This window comes from Arvicanthis niloticus, chromosome 30, assembly GCF_011762505.2.
Source record: "Arvicanthis niloticus isolate mArvNil1 chromosome 30, mArvNil1.pat.X, whole genome shotgun sequence".
Lineage (NCBI taxonomy): Eukaryota > Metazoa > Chordata > Mammalia > Rodentia > Muridae > Arvicanthis > Arvicanthis niloticus.
In genome coordinates, this window is record NC_133438.1 from 19739014 (window position 1) to 19757722 (window position 18709).

The 18709-nt window shown below is 41.0% G+C and overlaps 1 protein-coding gene across 1 annotated transcript in view; it reads right to left on the bottom strand.

Moving 5' to 3' along the window:
• Positions 1-691: 691 nt before the first annotated feature.
• The window catches only part of Stx7 (syntaxin 7), a 38648-nt gene continuing 20630 nt past the window's right edge, over positions 692-18709 (bottom strand). Inside the window, exons 3-10 of the mRNA XM_076928032.1 lie at positions 13084-13153; positions 11084-11177; positions 10226-10363; positions 9057-9109; positions 8345-8441; positions 7127-7199; positions 4957-5039; positions 692-2012 (exon numbers count right to left, since the gene is read on the bottom strand). Of these exons, the coding sequence (XP_076784147.1) occupies positions 1920-2012; positions 4957-5039; positions 7127-7199; positions 8345-8441; positions 9057-9109; positions 10226-10363; positions 11084-11177; positions 13084-13153 (701 nt within the window). The 3' untranslated portion in view covers positions 692-1919. The remainder of the gene's footprint in view (positions 2013-4956; positions 5040-7126; positions 7200-8344; positions 8442-9056; positions 9110-10225; positions 10364-11083; positions 11178-13083; positions 13154-18709) is intronic.

An 18709-nucleotide genomic window follows, 5' to 3' on the forward strand; every position in this document is an offset into this window, starting at 1 on the left:
AATGCTTAATGGCCAAGTATGTACTGAGGAACTATTATGGGATGGAAGTAGGGCAGAAACAAGGAAGTGAAGCAGAAAAAAAACGACTGCATGCTGCCATCCTAATAAGAACACATCTTGTTGGGTTGGGGGGAAGACCACTACCCTTGGCCACAGAGAGGACAGCTCCCAGGAGCAGCTAATTCAGGATCCACCAAAAGCCACGCCAAACGTATTTCTCAGATGTGACAGTGACTCTTTCTCTCTGAAGTCCTCTGTGAAGAGAACAGATGGGTGTGGTCACATGAGAGCAAACCTCCTTGGGAATGCTCAGGACAGAGCCATTTTGCAGATGCCATTGGGACTCTCCTTCAGCCACGAGATGGCAGTACACTCTTTGGGACACAAGCTGCAGGGGAATGTGGAAGAGAAGACCTTGTGGGAGCAGGCCTGGCTGGCTGGCACTGACCTGACAGCATGTGCAAGCTGTTCTTGGATCACCCATGGAAACAGTCTGAGCTAGGCACCAGAAGACTTACATGTTTCAGACTCTCACAAAAATGATTTCTGTGAGAAAAACCCATTCAACACTCCAAAATTAAACATAGAGAAAGATGAAATATGTGGAAAGTCCCACCACCACCATGGTGTATATGTCAGCAACAAATGTTGGGGAAGCCTGGGTTCAGTGGGAAGAGTCCTCAGGAATCAGTTATCAGACATCTCCAGAACATCTTTATTCTGCTTGCAAAGATACAACTATTTGGTTAATATTTCACTTGATCCCATTCAAAGGTTTCAGAGTCACATTAAACAGTGCCATCACTAGCAAACTGCTGTGTAAGAACATTATAAAACACAAACAATAAAACTAAGATAACCCCTTTTACAGCATTCCTATTAGTGGATTAAAACATTGATTAAAAGACAAGTGAGTTCATTGGCAAACATCTGATTCTTATTTAAATAAACAACGGTTTAAAAATTGGCATCTAAATAAACTCTAAAATTTAAGTGTCAAAAAGTAAGTATAAAAATGAAATCCCAAGTCTGTAACTGTGGGAACAACATTACTTTGTGAAGACAGGACCCAAAGATACATGTCTAATCAGTGTTCAGTGGGACACAAGCGAAAGTAAATCATGGCCGCAAAACCAGACCATATGGTAAAAGTGGTTCAGTGCAGTAAGAAACTGAAATCTTTAGCATCTTAAGAGAACATATATCGGTCTGGATTTTTCAGACACTCCCTCCAACTTACATTGATCAACAGTACAGTAACTATACTTTCCTTAGTTTGCATTGAATTAAATAGACCATATGTAAAAACAACCTATTCTTACGACCTTTACTATGCAATCTACAGCAAATGCATATATACACATCGGGAAAAGATTCACTGATTTTATTTAGAGATGATAAAAACAATCCAATAATGAAAGAGAAATAATGATCTGCACCGCCATGGACCACAGGGGATCAAACATCCCAGACAGGTATGTTTAGGTTTTCCTATTGAGGATATTTACTGGACAAATGAAATTTAAACTTGGATTTTTAAAAATAAAACAGCACAATCACGTTACACACGTTACACAGTGACAGAGTCCACGCGCCAATCAGATAATTCTCAAAACTCAGTCAAACAATATAAATAAATTATAAATGAAAAGCATATACAATGTGAGCGAAAACCCAACAGTTGTTGAACTAAAAAGCAGAGAAGTCATGCCAGCAAGGGAATTTAGAAAAACCTTGGGTATTAGAAATATCAGATTGAATCAAAAGAACCTCCTCCCCCCTCCCCCAGTAAAAATGACAAAGTATGGAACCAACTTTTACACAACGGCATCAAAATAATGACAAGAGAAAGCAGTCTCGAGAATCTGCCTGCATCACTCAGACAACGCCATGCAGTCGTTCGTCCATGCCTTTGGGGCTCAGCCTTTCAGTCCCCAGACGATGAGACAGATGATCACAATTCCGACCACAAGGATAAAAATGATGATGCAGAGGGTTTTCCTGGATTTGCGCTGCAGAAGCAAGAAGACGTGGTGAGTGAGTCAGTGAGGGGCCCCACAGAGGCTGCATGTTACTCAGTTTACTTCACAAACAGTTTGGTGACCTCTTATTTGGGGGTTAAGAGTCTTCTAAAAAACCTATATAATGTGCATGGTGGTTTTTTTTCCAAAAAAAAAAAACTTTTTGAAATAACATTATAATTCAAAAAGCATTTTTTTTTGTTTTAATTGGTGGTAGTTTTCCTGTAGTATGGTTGAACTTAAGAAAGAAGAAACCAGTGGCTGGAGTGATGGCTTGGTGGTTGAGGGCACTGACTACACTCTTCCAGAGGACCTAGGTTCAATTCCTAGTACCTGCATGGCAGCTCACAACTGTCTGTAACTCAAGCATGTGATACAGAGACAAATGGCAATGCACACTGTCGGAACATGCTGCAAGAATGGAATCATATAAGGGGAACTCTGAGTGCTTGTGAGAAAACTCCAAGAAAACAAGGTAAGACTCTTATAACCTGTTTCTTCAAATGTATTCATGTCCCTCCCGGATATAGTGGATAGAGGTGAGTTTACCTTACATTATTCATTACAACTAGATATTGTTATTTGTTTATGTGGCCCTATGGAAAAACATGTGTTTCCATGTGGTTTGTCCTTGTGATTTTATACCTTAGTCATGTGATTCTTCTTAACCCTCAGAGTATAAATTGTCTGATGCTCTGAATAAAGTTGGGTACTGCATGAGATTTTATGAGTCTGTCTCATGGTTAGGCTTCATCCTCCCAAGTTCCACTGCCTTTAGAGCAGTCAGACACATAAGAGAAATAATTTTAAAATGTTTAGAAAAGAAAGAAGAAACTGTATTAGGTATATATTGTTCAGTGGCTAAAGCATTCACTTGGTAAGCAGGGTCCTGGGTTAGATCCTCTGTTCTTTCTCAACCCCTGCTAATGCAAAGGCAGACAGAAAGAAAGAAGTTATCAGCTTAAGTGATAGACTGAGAATACCTAGAAATGAAGACAAAGCATAGTCCCAGAAAGTGTTAGTGGTACAAGCTGCCAAATGCACAGTGGCTCACCTGATGAAAAATGGCGTTAACATGAAGTTTTCAATTTAGAGAGGAAAGTACAAAAGCAACCGAAAAATATCTAAGAAGTTACAATATTGTAGACAAGATTTAAGAAAGCGGTAATTATGAAGAACAACAAAACTAGATGTTTTTAGAGGGGAATCAAATGATGTCTTATGATGTTCAGAACCTTCAAATGAGTCTGACCTTGCTTTTACTGAGCAAAGGTCAAACTTGCACAATCATGAATAACTCACAGCTGTAATATCTGTATAGCATCTGAAGCATGATTGATACTTCACAGATATAGTCTCCCCATATTAATGAGATTCCCTTGAGAAATAAATTTATATCTATTGAAGGGTCTGCTACATGTTGACATACTATGTAATGATTAATGACACTCCCAGATAATGTAGTTTCCAGGGACTTTGAAGAAACATTTCTAGTGTGGTGACCTTTGACACTTCAGACAGGAATACCACTGACAAGAGGAAACAAAAAGTGGCCAAGGTGGTGGTGATGCACCCCTTTAATCTCTGCATTTGGGCAACAGAGGCAGGGAGATTTCTGAGTTTGAGGCCAGCATGGTCTATGTGGTGAGTTCTAGCAGAGCCAGGGCTGTGTTCTTTTTCAATGTTTTGAAAAAAACATTGAAGAAGAAGGAGGAGGAAGAGGAGAAGGAGGAGAAGGGGGAGGAGAAGGAGGAAGAAAAGGAAGAGAAGGAAGATGAAAAAGAAGGAAGAAGAACAAGGAGGAGAAGGAGGAGAAGAAGAAAATGAGGAAGGAGAAGAAGAGGAAGAAGAGGAAGAAGAGGAAGAAGAGGAAGAAGAGGAAGAAGAGGAAGAAGAAGAAGAAGAAGAAGAAGAAGAAGAAGAAAAAGAAGAAGAAGAAGAAGAAGAAGAAGAAGAAGAAGAAGAAGAAGAAGAAGAAGAAGAAGAAGAAGAAGAGAAGAAGTAAGAAGAAGAAAAAGGAGAAGAAAAAGGAGAAGAAGAAAGAAAGAAACAGGGAAGAAAGGGAAATGGAGGGGGGCAGGCCACCCGAGAGGTCTCTCCATGTGTTGGGCTTTCTCTGTCACATCAGAAACTGTCACAGATGCAGATGAAGCTCCCACATAGCACTACATGGATTTTTTTTCAATGAAAAACACTGATACTGTTTACCATCCATACATCTGGGAATGTGTGTGTGTTAATACCTAGTGATCTTTGCTACTTTGTAAAGCCAGCCTCAGCAAATTCCCCAGAATCCCCGGCATTGTTTTGCAGTCAACAGAACCCATCTTTATGCTTATTAAACCCTTGCTCTCTAGGTCCTTGTCGTAGGTGCTGCTCATCTGTCAAGAGAACCCATGCTTATTCACGTAAAGGCCACATGTGTTTTGCTAAAGAGATGTTCTTCAGTGAAGCCATGCCCAAAGTTCTGTTGTGATAACTGTCTAAGGAACCAAATGGTTCCATTTTTTTCCAAATGGTTTCCATTTTTACTGTATTTAAATATATGAAAAACATATTGCTTGGTGTTGGACTGCAGAAGTTTTTGACCGAGCATCGGCCATGTTGTGCTGACTCTAAGTTTCATTTTTAGCTTACCCAGTTGGGTTCCTTGCCAGCTATGATGCTCGCAGGGACCCCCACAATGGGTAAAGCCTGGAATAGTATCTCTTGCAAGCTTCATGGCTTCCTATTTCTGTGGATCACCATGAGAAAAACAGATGCCCAAGCCAACTGACTGGCATTTCAAATTGACTGGCATATTTCTGACCACTGCCACCACTAACCTTCCACATAATTCTAACATCAGCATGCACAACCACTTCAAAGCAGTTATATATTTGTATTTTAAATTAAAACTCCAAGTTCTAAGGAAATGTATTGCAGTTAATGTTACCTGATAGTCAGCTGCTCTTGACAGCTGCTGGTTTGCCTGTTGAACGTGAACCTCCGCACTCTCTACATTGGCTTCTATGCTGTCTTTAAAATAAAATGCACACACACAGCATTGTTAAGCACATTTGATGCTCTATAATCAATCACTAAATTTCATGCAGCAGACGTTTAAGAAAAAGACATATCCCAGCCAACACACAAACGTATAAACGAAGGACGTTAATCGCCTTCTCCAGGTCCACCAGGACACAACACAGTGCTGTCATTTTGCAGATATTGAATCAGTGTCATCACTAGCACCTGTCAGTTTCTAACCCCAGAGATTTCATTGTCTCAAGACCAAAGTGTAATACAAACTGACCCCCTTCTGCCCAGTCCCAAAGACTTTCTCGTCATCACATAGGAAAAATCCCACCTCAACTTCTCAAAAACAGTCTCCCCAAGATCAATGGATGAGCCCAAACACTCGACCTTGGTCCTTTGTATGTTAATTTACTCAAAATGCCCTGCCGGTTGGTTCTAGGAGTCTCTCAGCTTTGTGTTTACTTCTGTAAGGGCAGCCTACCTCAAGTCATTCCCATAAATGCAATGCTCTACGCAGTGGCCAACTTCACTGTAAGAATCTGGTAACATTCTGGTTCCTTCCTTCTCCTAACTGCAGAGAGGTGTAAACCTCACCCAGGAAGCACAGGCCTTTGTAGCCCTTCCTTACTACCCTGTCCTAACCTGAGGGTAGAACTGACAACTGGCTTGCAGGACCAGAGAGCTCATCTCTTCCTCCTCCCTGCAGACTCTCAAAGGTCATTGTGTCACATTCATCAATCAATCCTTCCGACGGCAGACACTCAACACGGCAGACACTCAATATGTCGTGGTTTCTTCATTTCCTGATTATCTTGACTCCTGACTCAGCAGTGTTCTTTTCAATACTTCTCTAGGTGTCAGAGCTGGTGACTGCATTCTAACGACACCCTGGTCTTTCTATAAATTGACTATACATGTCCTGTTTGCACATACTATAAACACAGGTGTGGAGGCCAGAAGATGACATCAGGTGTTTTCCTTAGATGTCTTCCTCACTACTTTTTGACACAGAGCCTCTCACGGAATCTAGAGCTCAATAATTCAGCAAGACTAACTGGCTAGTGAGCTCCAGGGATACCCAAGGTTCTGCCTCTTCAGTTCTCAGATTAGGACCAGGGTAGCATGTGCCCACATTTTACTTAGTCTTTTTATGTAGGTCTTCATGGCTTGTGTACCAACCTGTTTCACTAACTGAGCCATCTCTCCAGCCTTACCATAGTGTGTGTGTGTGTGTGTGTGTGTATGTGTGTGTGTGTGTGTTGTGCACATGCACATATGTACATGAATGGGAGTGTGAATGTGTATGACTGTGATATATGTATGTGTGGTATATGTGTACATGTGTATTTGGGTACCTACATTTGTGTGCACAGAGGATGCCAGGTGTCCTGTTTCACTACTCTTCACTTTATTCCTCTGAGACACGGTCTCTTTAGACCTGACGTTCAGCAAGGAACAAAGCACAAAGATGCCGTCTTTGCACTTGATAGTTCTGGGGTTAGGAACACGTGTGGCCACACCCAGCTTCCTTTTCCCAGGTGTATGATCTCAGACTCAGCTTACACAACAAGAGCTCTTGCCCACTGAACTCTCCCTCAAAATCCTTTTACTTTTTTAATGACGTCATCTATTACACACTTCCACAGTTGCATCCCAAACCTAAAGCTTTAATGCCATGGGTCTCGGTCCTCTGGTATTCAATGAGCTGCATTAATCCCACAAACTATTTGGTAACAAATAACTAGGCAATAGCTAACTATTTCCCCCCAAACAAGACAGCATACACAACTGCAAATATCATAAGATTCCCCCAGTCCTATTAGGATAAAAATGAAAAGCAAACACTGGAAGTAGGTTAAGATGCCACGTGGAGCCTTATGTCCCATCATGAAGAGGTGCTGATTACACTCCGAGCTTCTGAAGCAAGGAAAGCTTTCTTTAATCAGTGCGAATGCAAACAGAGGCAAGGGCAGCCTGCAAACTGTAGAGACGGTGGAAAAGGAAGTGGGTACTCTTGCGTGAGAAAGCTGCAGCAGGTGAACTGAGGTCACTGGCTTCCCCCCTTGGTCCACAGCAGCAGGACTTACCAATCACGTCACCTTGTTCGTGAATCATCATTCCCAAGTCTTTAAATATTTCATTAATGTCCATAATATCGGCCTAAGGCAAAAAGCATACATTATTATGCATCATTAGAAACACGATCCCCATTCCTCCAGTGGGGAGACTCAAAAGAAAAAAGAAACAAACCAACTTACGCCCACTCATACATACATAAGCATGCATTTAGAAGTAAAATATAAATTTTAGGAACATCAGAAAAAAAAACACTACTATAAGCAATTCTAAGTAAACAGCCTCTGGATGGCTTCTAGTTGTCCAAAGTAAATCTGTGACATCCACTCCCTCAAGTGAGGCCGGACTGAAACTGAGGAAGGCCGTGGAGTACTAAGATCAACCTGATAATTTCTCTTGTCACAACCAATATTTGATTAGAAGAATATGAATATTCTTGTATTTCAAAAAAATTACCCATCAACTTGATAATTTCGATGAATAAAACATGTATAAATTTAAAGCCATGCATTAATAAATTTGAATATCCTGTAGGTCATAATGAAATTATAAACATCCTTAGTGGGTAAACAGATTTTATTGGATAAAGAAATTGTAACTTTATTTTCCTCAATATATATATATACCTATTTGTTTTTCTTGACTAAAGACTCTTTTTTCTAAGTGTGTAAGGACATTTGTACATGTATCATGGCCTTAGCTTCCCCATCTGTAAAATGTCAATGATAATGACATATTTAGAAAGTTTAAAGAGCTTCTGTGAGGATGGAATGAAAAAACCCACACAGTTATCACAGTGTCTTGGCACATGGAAGCCCTTCAGTGAACTGTAGTCACTGGTAGCTTTTATTAGCCCACTTTTAGGAGCAGGATCAGTTCAACAGAACTACAAGTGAACAAACCCCTCATCTCTGTGATGTGGGTACCCTAAGAAAATTATAGTTCTCGTAATGCTACCGTCAAAGTCTCACTTGTGAAGGGATGGTGTGGATATGCTTGACAGCACTGTTCAGGTTCTTCGGGTGGGTGTTTATTTTTAGAGTGGAGTTTTCTCAATACGAAGGAGAACTCTGGGTGATTAACAATGTGGGAGGAATATGGCTTCTCACCCTCGTACCAACAGTCTCATTTCTTACACGGGAATTATTCCAAATTCTACACTAGGAATTTCGTCAAACTGGCAGATGTGTGAATGGAGCAGCAGCCAGACATGGCCTTATCAGGCTTACTTCCAGCTGCCTGATTGAAGACTCTCTTTCATGGATGAGTCGGAGGTCATCCTCTGTGATCTCTTCATCTTGGACCTGCACTTGAGGTTGTGTTTGGCTAAAAAAACAAAAACACAGAAAGAAGACTTACTTACTACTTAAGACATGCTTACTAAACCAGATATTTTAATCCTCAATATCAGAATATTGCTCTTTTAAAAAGGTGCTGAATTAAGTAGCCATGGTGATACATGTTCATAATCCCAGTTCTCATTGGGTAAGGCAGAATGACCCGGAACTTAGGAACAGTCCTGGCTGCACGGTGAATCCCAGGCAAGCCTGGATAACACAGTGAGATCCTGTCTTCAAAGAGCCTCAATAAATAAAGAAAAACTTCTAGGTATAAATAGATATTTTATCCAAATTTTACCCCGTTTTCATTATACTCATGGTTTCAGCTTATTGATTTACATATTCAAAGTCACACTTGGTGACTTCATATAAGAATATTTTATTCTTAAAAGTAAGAAAATACGTTTATTTGTGTGATATATTTATATATTACATAATAAATAGTTTATAAATATTTACTTTTTTCCAAACTCTACTATTTCAGTTGATAAATAATAGGCCATTTATGCTATAATAAAAGGTTTCCTGCACCATGGACTATAATATATAAAACCTCAAAAATTATCTTTTGATTTGCAAAGCAGTTTTCTTATTTTTTTACCTTTCCCAGGATACAAGATTCTTCTCTTTTGAGTTGTCTTCAGGAAAACCTCCCTGAATAATTTAGTTAGAGGACAGAAAAAAAAGCAAGAATAAGAAAAAGTAACAAAACACTCATATTTCCCCTGAAGGTTTTGTATGAGTATGCGTTCATGTGTGTGTGTGTGTGCGTGTGTGTGCGTGCATGTATGTACATGTGTGTATATATGTGTATGTGAGCATATGTATGGGTGTATGCATGTGTGTGCATACATTTGGGTGTGTGTATGTATATGTGATATGTATAGGTGTGTGCATATGGGTGTGTGTATGTGTAAATGAGCATATGAATGTGTGTGTGCATGCCTATATACACATATTTGGGTGCGTGTATGTGAGCATACATATGGTGTTCATGTATGTGTGTGTACATTTGTGTGTGTACATGTGAGCACATGCATGGGTGTGTGTATATGCATGTATATATATTTGGGTGTGTGTATATGAGCATACATATGGTGTGTTCATGTAGGTGTACATATATATACATTTGTGTGTATATGTGCATGTGAGCATATGTATGGGTGTGTGTATGTGTGTGTACATATTTTGGGTATGGGTATGCAAGTATGTGTATGGGTGTGTACATGTGTGTGCATACTTATGGGTGTACATGTGTGTATGTGAATACATATAGGTGTATGCATGCATGTGCAATAGGAGCAGGGAAAGCTAAGTTCTTGTTCTAATTTTCAAGGTCAGCTGCATATGCAATAGGCAGTCAAAATAATACCTTAAGCCAACAAGGAGGGAATTTACTGATTCACTAATTACAAGGACCAAATAACAAACATCATTTAGCTCATATTTAATGTTGTCGTGAGACCTGAGCATTAAAGAATGAAACATCAACTAGTGGCAACTCCTGAGAGACGTCAAACTGCGTTAACTCAAGAGTGTGTGTCGGAGCATCCGTACACTGCTCTCGTCCGGGTTTTCGGTTTTTATGTAGTCTGTGCTCTGCTAATGCTCCGTGAGGAGTGACTACAGCGTTACACAACATTCGACTTCTTAAAACCCGATGAGACAGCCTTTAAAACAGCCACAGATTTAAGAGTGCACAGATCTCTACAACCTCACATAGCGGGATGACGCAGAAGCCATGTTTTCAGCCTGCCCTCAGGTACCTACCGATACCCTGGAACTGGCTCTCACTCGAGCAACGAACTCTTTCTCCCTCTCAGCAGCTTGCCTCTGGGCTTTCTGAAAGTTTGTTAGCGATGTGGTGAATTCGGCCACTAGTCGGTCTTTCTGGATCTTTCTTTGACGCTAGATGGATGGAAGAGAAACCGCCTCGTAAATCAAACTGAGAAGCTTGCTGGGACCTACAGTGGTTGCGTCACTACTGTCTGGCTCTCTATTTGATCCTGAAAACTGTCGCTCACTCTCCAGTCACAGAAACTCTCCGATGGCTTTTCACTCACATTTTCAGTGGTTCCAGCGCTTGCACTTTGATCTTCAGGCACTTCTGCCTGAAGGCCAGCCCTGCAGGACCTCTGCCTTAGGCTTTCCTAGCTGCTGACAAGTCGGTCCTGGTGCTAGGGTTAATTTTAAGTAATCTCACTTTTAGGAAAATAAAACCTATACTCTATATACCTCATAACTTGTAGTAAGTAAGCAAAGAGATAACTGTGCCCCCAGGCACATCTTGAGTATATGTGTGCTTGAGTGGGGAGGGGGTGTCGAGAGGGGGAGGTGTAGGAGAGTGAGGGGGTGGTCCTGCAAAGCCAGGAAGCAATTACACAGGAGGCATTCTCTCAGCGTACACTTAATTATGGGTCAGGGCAACTACATGGAAATAATTTCTGCTTTATGGAAGCACGTGATGCTACCTGAACAACTAAGTACAGTTTTGTGTTCTGGTAACTAATCTCAAATATACTTATTTTTGGCTGCCTAACTTCCTTTGTAGCATCCCAGTTCAAAGCTCCGACCGTGCATTTAATTTCTCTCACATCCAGCACAAAACTCACATCTGAAGCCACGTACCTGTTCACTGGGGGTGGTGGGCAGAGAGCCAAACTCTTTAATGTACTTATCTGTTTCTTTCGCAAGCTGGTTGGTATACTGCTGCTTCTGCTGCCTAAAGTAAAAAGGGAAAATAATAATAACAAAGCAAAACCAAAAAGCAGTGATGTGTATTGCCAAGGAAAAGCTCTGTACCACCCATGTCAACCCTGGCAAATGGGGTTCTGCCAAAGTATTTACTCAAACTCTAAACTGTAAAAGTACTCATAGTTTTCTGAACTGGCTGTCAATTTCGTCTGTCAAACCAAATCTTTGGGTCCTGAGTTTTGGTAGATACTAAGAAATAGACATTGGAAGGTCTTCATTCACCCAGAGTACCCAAGCCTAGAGAAACAGGTACCAATTGATGTTACCTATAAGTAAAAGTCATTAGCTATAAATGTAGACTCCGGTGAGAAGGGCTGTGGTCAGGACAGCGCTGGCTGGCTGGTCCTTTATATTTATGGGACTGAAAGTGTGACAGCTCTTCTCAGGGCATCTGAGGAGGAAAGACTATTTGTCTTTGTCCAGTTCTCGGGTCTGAGGTATACCTGGAAGGCTGTATTTCTTTATGTGCACACTTAGGCAGATGAAAGAGAAGGCCAGTACTGCAAACTGACTCGTAGTTATGTGTGAAGTGGGAAGCCTAAAGGGCTTCCTTAGAAGCAGATCTGAATACAAAATTATACCTCTAACTCTATTTTCCTAGATACAGAGAAAAATGTACAAATTTCAATGAAAAGAACCTTAATATTCAACAATATAGTCTTGCATTAGAGGAATGCTTAGAAAAGACACCAGGCCTCCCCTGTACACCTCTGACTGCACACAAGGACAGCCAGTGGGGCTCGCAATAACAAGGTGATCAGGTGTAGATGTCTGTATAGAGCGAGTGAGAAAAACAAGAACCAGCTCCCAGCTCTGCGCAGCACATGGCCTGCCTTAGACAGGCTTCCCTACCTCTCAGAGGTCTCAACAGGGAACCTGCACGATCATGTCTGCGAATTCAGAACTTCCAGTGTTAATCAACCAAAACAATATCGCTATTTATTATGTACTTGCATTGAATTTTATTTCAACGAGTGACAGTGTAGTGGCTATGATTTATGCCCAGCATCTATTTTATTGTAGAAAAATAAAATATAAACTACCGATAATCTCAAATACTTCAAGTGGTACTTCAAATGGTACTTTTAAACCACATGAGTTTCCCTATAACTTTTCATAACTTTTGTTCTAGCGAATTATTGTATGGACATAATGCTTAGTGTGTGCTTGAGTGTGTACGTGTGTGTGTGTGTGTGTGTGTGTGTGTGTGTGTGTGTGTGTGCGTGCCTGGAAATTTTGAGACAAAGTCTCACAATGTAGCATAGGCTGGTCATCTACCTCTCAGCCATGCCCCTGCCTCAGCATCTGAAGAACTGGAGTTGCAATCATTAGCTGCCTCATTTTGTGCAGAAGCTAAAATGCTGGTACTTGCTTTCTGAAGACCTCACTGTGGAAGATTTCTGTTTTTGTTTTGTTTTGTTTGAGTGAGATAGTTCATAAGATTAAACATATACTAGATTAAAACCAATAAAAAGCAAGAAATAATTCATATATATATATATGAGATTATATATATTATGATATATATGTGTATATATATATATATATATATATATATATATACACAGACACACACACACAGACACATACATATATATGAAGTGCTAAGTCCAAATCTTCAAAATTCACTGAAAACCCATTTTAAAACTAATAGGAATGTAAAATCAATCAATCAATCAATCAAATAGTTTTGCCTTGATAGTAAGCCAGATCCTTAAAGGAGACAAAAACCACCTGTCTATACTGGATTAGCCAAGTTACACCGGTACCAGAGAACCCTAATTAAGTTTTCATCATTTTTTTCCAATAAAAAGCCACTATAAATGCTTCATGACTAGGGACTCTTTTCTCTGTCTCAGGAACCCAATACTTACAGCTGTTGTCTCAATTCTGGTGAATCTTGAGGCGTTCCCAGCTGACTCAGAGTCCTTTGTATGTCCACGGCTGTCATAGGAAAAAATTAATGAGTAATTGTTATGAAAGTTACAGCCACATAAAATGTTACACTAGAAGCAACTGTGTAATTAAATGAGTAAAAGAAAATCAAAACAAAACTGATAGATAATAATAACTGGAAAAATAAAGAAAAGGTAAATGGTTTATTAATGTCTAATTTCCAAGAGCAAAGTGAGTAGGAACATTGACTTGTGAAACTGTGCTCATGACCCAAGATGGCCATCTCTTCCCTATGCTACAAGGACCACACTGCGAGTAACACACATACAATTTACTTGAGTCTAGGGGCATAAAAGCTATCACCGTGGCAATCATATATTTTGTTTTAATATAAAGCAATACTACAACGTTAAATGAGAAATGTATATCAGAATTGGAAAAATTATGTTCAGTCATCTGAGTAACAATCAATACAGAGAAGGTTAATTAAACCATGCTAAAATCACAAGACATCCCTGGAGACAATGTTTAAGAGACAACTTTTCCATTGATAAAAACTCAAAGTCAGCACCAACATGGGACACAGTGGCATTAGAAGCCGTGTGGCAGTGTGATGAAAAGTCCCGACAGTCCTGACGTAGTTTACTTCAGAAACGCTTCACCTGAGTTTAAAATCATGAGGAAGAAGCTGGACCAATCTAGACAGTGGGATACTCTACAAGACATCTGGTCTGGACTTGTAAAACTGCCAATGATGCAGGGATATCACGTGATGGAAACTTTCACAGCCCAGTGTGACCAAGGACCTAAGTGTCTGGACACTGGTGGTCACCAAAGACTGTTCCTTGTCTTATTCCAGTGTAGACTGAAGATACAGACACTCCTGGGAGTGTGAGAAATGGGAAGTTATTTTTTTTTTTAAGAGAACACAGACAAGTAAGAAATTAAGGAAAACGTGAGAGAGGCTTCAGAGAGGGAAGGAGGCCTTTGAACCTCCTTGTCTAGAGTTTTTACAAGGCTATGGCAGAAAGTGCACAATGGTTGGGGCACCTGTTAAGACTGGTTACGTCTCGAGGCTATCCAACAGCAATGGAGGGCCAGAACACACTATGCATGTCCCCTGGCCCAACCAGGTTGATGACCATGCCCTGTCCACTGGCCACCCACCTGGTTGGGAGACACTGAAGCCCCCTCTGGCCATCTCTCATTTATGCTTTGCTAAGCTGTTGGCCCTGACTGGCTGTAAGCTGTTAATCTGGAGACTCAGATTTCTAATTCCATACTTAGAAGCAGAGTTAAATGACCAGATCACCCACTAGACACCACAAACAGAAAGTGAGCACTTTACGGGCGAGGGTTATAACTATACTGTATCTATCTCTGTGTTTGCGGGATTTATCATCATGTTGACACCGAATAGATCTCTTTATTTAAAAAAAAAAATCCCTAGAGAGATACAAATTTATATGAGAAACTACATGCATTTCTAAAACATAAAGCCAAAGCAGGAGGTGAATTTAAAGTAGCTAGGTGCTTAACTGTAATTAACTCACCCAGTCAGTAATTACTGGCCATCCACTGTGGGCCAGACACAGTAGGAGGTTTGGGACATGAACAGCAATTCTGCAAATTCTGCAATGTTCCTTAACTCAAGTAGGTGTGTACTTGAAGATCAACTAAATCATTGAGCACTGGATAAAGGCTTATGGAAACATAAATCTGAAACTGCCAAGTCTCTCACCCCTGTCTCTCTTTGATTCCCCCCCCCGCATGCATATATATATATATATATATATATATATATATATATATGCATGAGTCAACCCCATTTTACAAAGATATTGACAGCTACAGAGAGTAACTGAAGTCAAGAAACTGTATCTATTTAGTAAAGGTGCTGGGATTAAAAGAGTGATTTCCTGGCTCTCAAAACAGTTATTTTTTTTCAGTGCTATAGCATTACTGACAAAGGCGATTTCATGGCTTGAGTGTGTGACCAATGGAGACAAAAGTCAAATGTATTTAACTTCAAGGCGCTGGGTGGAGGCTGTGTGTACCCAGCGCTCCAAGTATGGGGATGAGCAGGCCCAGTCCATGCAGATGAAACTGGCCTGCTTTTGTTCCCACGGTGCTGTGAGCTAACAAACTTGTAGAGACATCACTTTACATATCACCATCACCACCTTCCTGTAGCAAGGTCATCAATGGCCTGGTGAGCCCAGGATCTGGTTCTGTACCATTTTCCAAGACAAGACAGGTATTAAATGTAAAAAGTAAACACAAACCACAAGGTGAGGGATTTGCAGGAACTCGTGCATTGTCTGCAAAGTCTAAAATATTTACTATTTGAGGCTTTAATGAAAAAGCTGACTTATCCCTGCTGTGAGTTATTAAATATTACTAAAATCTGAGTTCAAAAGCCCACTCAGCCCCAAGGTACTAAAAACTCCTTCTGTAACTACGTCTGTTTAGTAAACACTAACAGTGTTGCAAATTTTCCGCAAATGCTGCCTGAGCATCAGGTGGGGTTCCTATAATTTTTGGAAGGTGTGTGTTACTAGTGCTTGAGCAGGCTATTCTAATTCCTTACTTTAATTTTGAAGCTGGATTCCAGTCCCCTTCTGTAATCTTCCCCATTCCTGGTGGGTTCCATTTCAGTTTATAGTCTAGGGGTGTTCTGCGCTCATAGGACAGTCACATTCTATTTCAATCAGAAGAACTTCAATTAAAGAAAATTACGATGCATAAATATTAATGAATACTTTTCAAATTACAAAAGAAATTCTAGAAATGTCTTATTTACTATAGAGAGGAAAGTATAGGTCAAGACTTTAATGAGAATGAAATACATAAAATTGCTTTTGCTGTCGTCTGTCATCTTGAACTGCTGCATTATTGCTCCTCTCCAGGGACGGAGCTCTATGGAAAATACTATTTGTTTAACAGAAAGATAACACTATTTCCAACACATCCGCCCCAAAGGGCTTTCTGTTCCCTCAAAAAGTTAGTTTTTGCAGTCTTTTCCTGCTAAGTAAGTGTGTGCTGCCCTCTAGTGGACCGGGGCATAAATAAGTGTATGTACTTTCAGACATTAAATTGCAGGTACATTGAATGGGGCTCTGTAGAGCTGCAGCTTAGGTAATGTGGAATTCTTGCAAGTGTTTGACAAGTGAGTGCATCAGGCTGTCTGGGAGCACAGAACCTGTCCTAACCCACATTAAAAAAAAAAAAAAAACACCTTCAAATAATTTCCCCGAAGAGCCAAGGGAAGACCACCATCTTTTAACAGAAAATTTTTCTGTCGCTGAATCTACAATAATAGAATTGCAACCTGTCAGAGATAAAATGACTGGTGAGACCCTTGTGAGCCGCTGATGCTCCGACTCAGGCTTCCACTCTCAGAGGACGAATAGGTCGGTGCCTACCAGGAAAGAACACCAGCAAGGACGCCTGAGTCAACCTGGCTTGGAAATCTGACTCCACTTCCTCCTGCTGACTCTGCATCTACCTCACTGCTCCAGCCGCAGCTGCTTGGCGGTCTCACAAACAGAAACCACCTAATTCCCAGTTGTCATTAACTTACAGGGAAGCGGCTTGTACTGGAGACAGTGTAAGCCATCAAATGGGCAAACAGAAGCAGGCAGTTTGTCATTTTGTCTTACGAGCGAACAGGAAGAATATCCTTATTAAATGTTGCGACTCGGGCTTGAGGAGAATTCAATAGCAACAGTGTCCTCCCTAGTTTTATATCAACTTGACACAAGCTAGAAGGACTTGGGAAGAGGGACTCGCAACTGAGAAAATGCCTTCATAAGTTCAGGTTGTAGGCAAGCACATGGTGCAATTTTTTAAGATGGTATTTAATGTGCTGGTTGGTCCTGGGTCCTATATGAAAGCAGGCTGAGCGGGCCATGAGGAGAAAGCCAGTACGCAGCACCCCTCCATGGCCTCTGGATCAGCTCCAGCCTCCAGGTTCCTGCCTGGTTAGAGTCTCTACTTGGCTTTCCTCAATGGACTGACTCAGGGCATGTAAGTCAAATAAAGCCTTTCTTCCCCAAGCCACTTTTGTTCATGGTGTTTTGTCACAATAATGTTTAACTAAGACAACAGTCTACAGTGTACTGCCTGAGTCAGAGGTAATGATAAAGATATCACGAGAGTGCCATCTTAATTAGAAGAGACGAGGAGAGTCAGCTAGTCCCTGCCGGTGACAGACAAGATTGAAACAGGAGACAAAGGTTGAATGTTTAAAGACTCGAATCTTCCCTCACCTATCAGTTCCTTCCCGTGTTACAGAGTAGTTTAGAGTATTAGAAAGAACTATACTGGAAATCTGGAAGTGGTCCAGATACTCTAGAAGATGCATGACTTGTACCAGCAAATTTGGGAGCCGAAACCAGGCTCAGTGTGGATGGAACATGAGGTGCAGAGAGCAGGGAATGCTCACTTAAAGTCCTGTTCAGCATAGAAATGCATAAGCCATCAATACAAAGAAAAAAAACACAGTTTTAAAGGGAAAAAGTCAAGTTAATTTGGCCTATTTAATATCTATAAAACTGCTCTGGTTTCAAGTAGAGAAGTCTTCTGGAGAACACAAAACCAGCTGCTGAAAACAGTGGCCTCTTTTCGAAGTGTTTTTATCTCTTGTCCTGTCTTGTGACTTCAGCAGAAAGGAGTTTATCTTCTGGGACAGTTCAAGCCCTGAGCAGACTGTGGAGGCCATTTTCTGTGGGAGTGGAGAGAGATGACCCAGTCTGTAGCTGGTAGCACTCTGCTCCCCAGACAGATCACCCTTTGTCTGTAAAGCAACTGGGTTTAGATCATGTCTAAGTTTCTCATCAGCGTAAGTCACCAAAGTAGCAAAATATGGGCAGTTTGCTGCTATACTGGATTAATCAAGGGTAGTTCTGTTCTTAATGATAATGCGCAGAACAGTGTTCTCTTCAACTGGATTTCCAGGTGGGCGGAACATGACAGCCTGCACCTCTTAGCAAGGATGCTCTGCGTCCCCCTTTTAACACATGCACTGCTGGGCTGCTCTGCTCTTGGGTGGACTGCTGAGTTGTTCTGTGAGGTCCTAGTCTCTGCAGAGTGGAACTTCAAAAGAAATCAACAGAGTTGGACTGGGCAAGGGGGGGGTGTCCTACACCTCACAGTAGCCCAGAGTTCCTGGTATCTGATTGCTCATGATATCTAGCTTCCCTCTCCTTCCGGCACCCCCCTCATACACATACACATCCCCACCACCCCATGCCACCCCACACAGTGACCCAGCCATTCTGCCTAAAGGCAGCAGGGGACAAGCTATATCACCTCAAGCATCTACGGCAATGATTTCCAAACCCTTACCTTTGATCAACTTCTGATCTGTACTCACTGCCAAAACACCACTCATGGGATTCTAAATCACTAAAGATAGGCGTCTGATTCCCTTAAGCAGACAGCAGAAGCTTGACTGGAAATCTTTTCTTCCCTTCCCTCCACATGCCTGGATGCACAGAACAGGCATGGGGATGTAGATGGAGAGTTTGTATAAATAATATTTTCAGAGCTATTAAAAAAAACCTTAAGATTGTGCAGCCACAAAGGAAAGGAACAGAAATA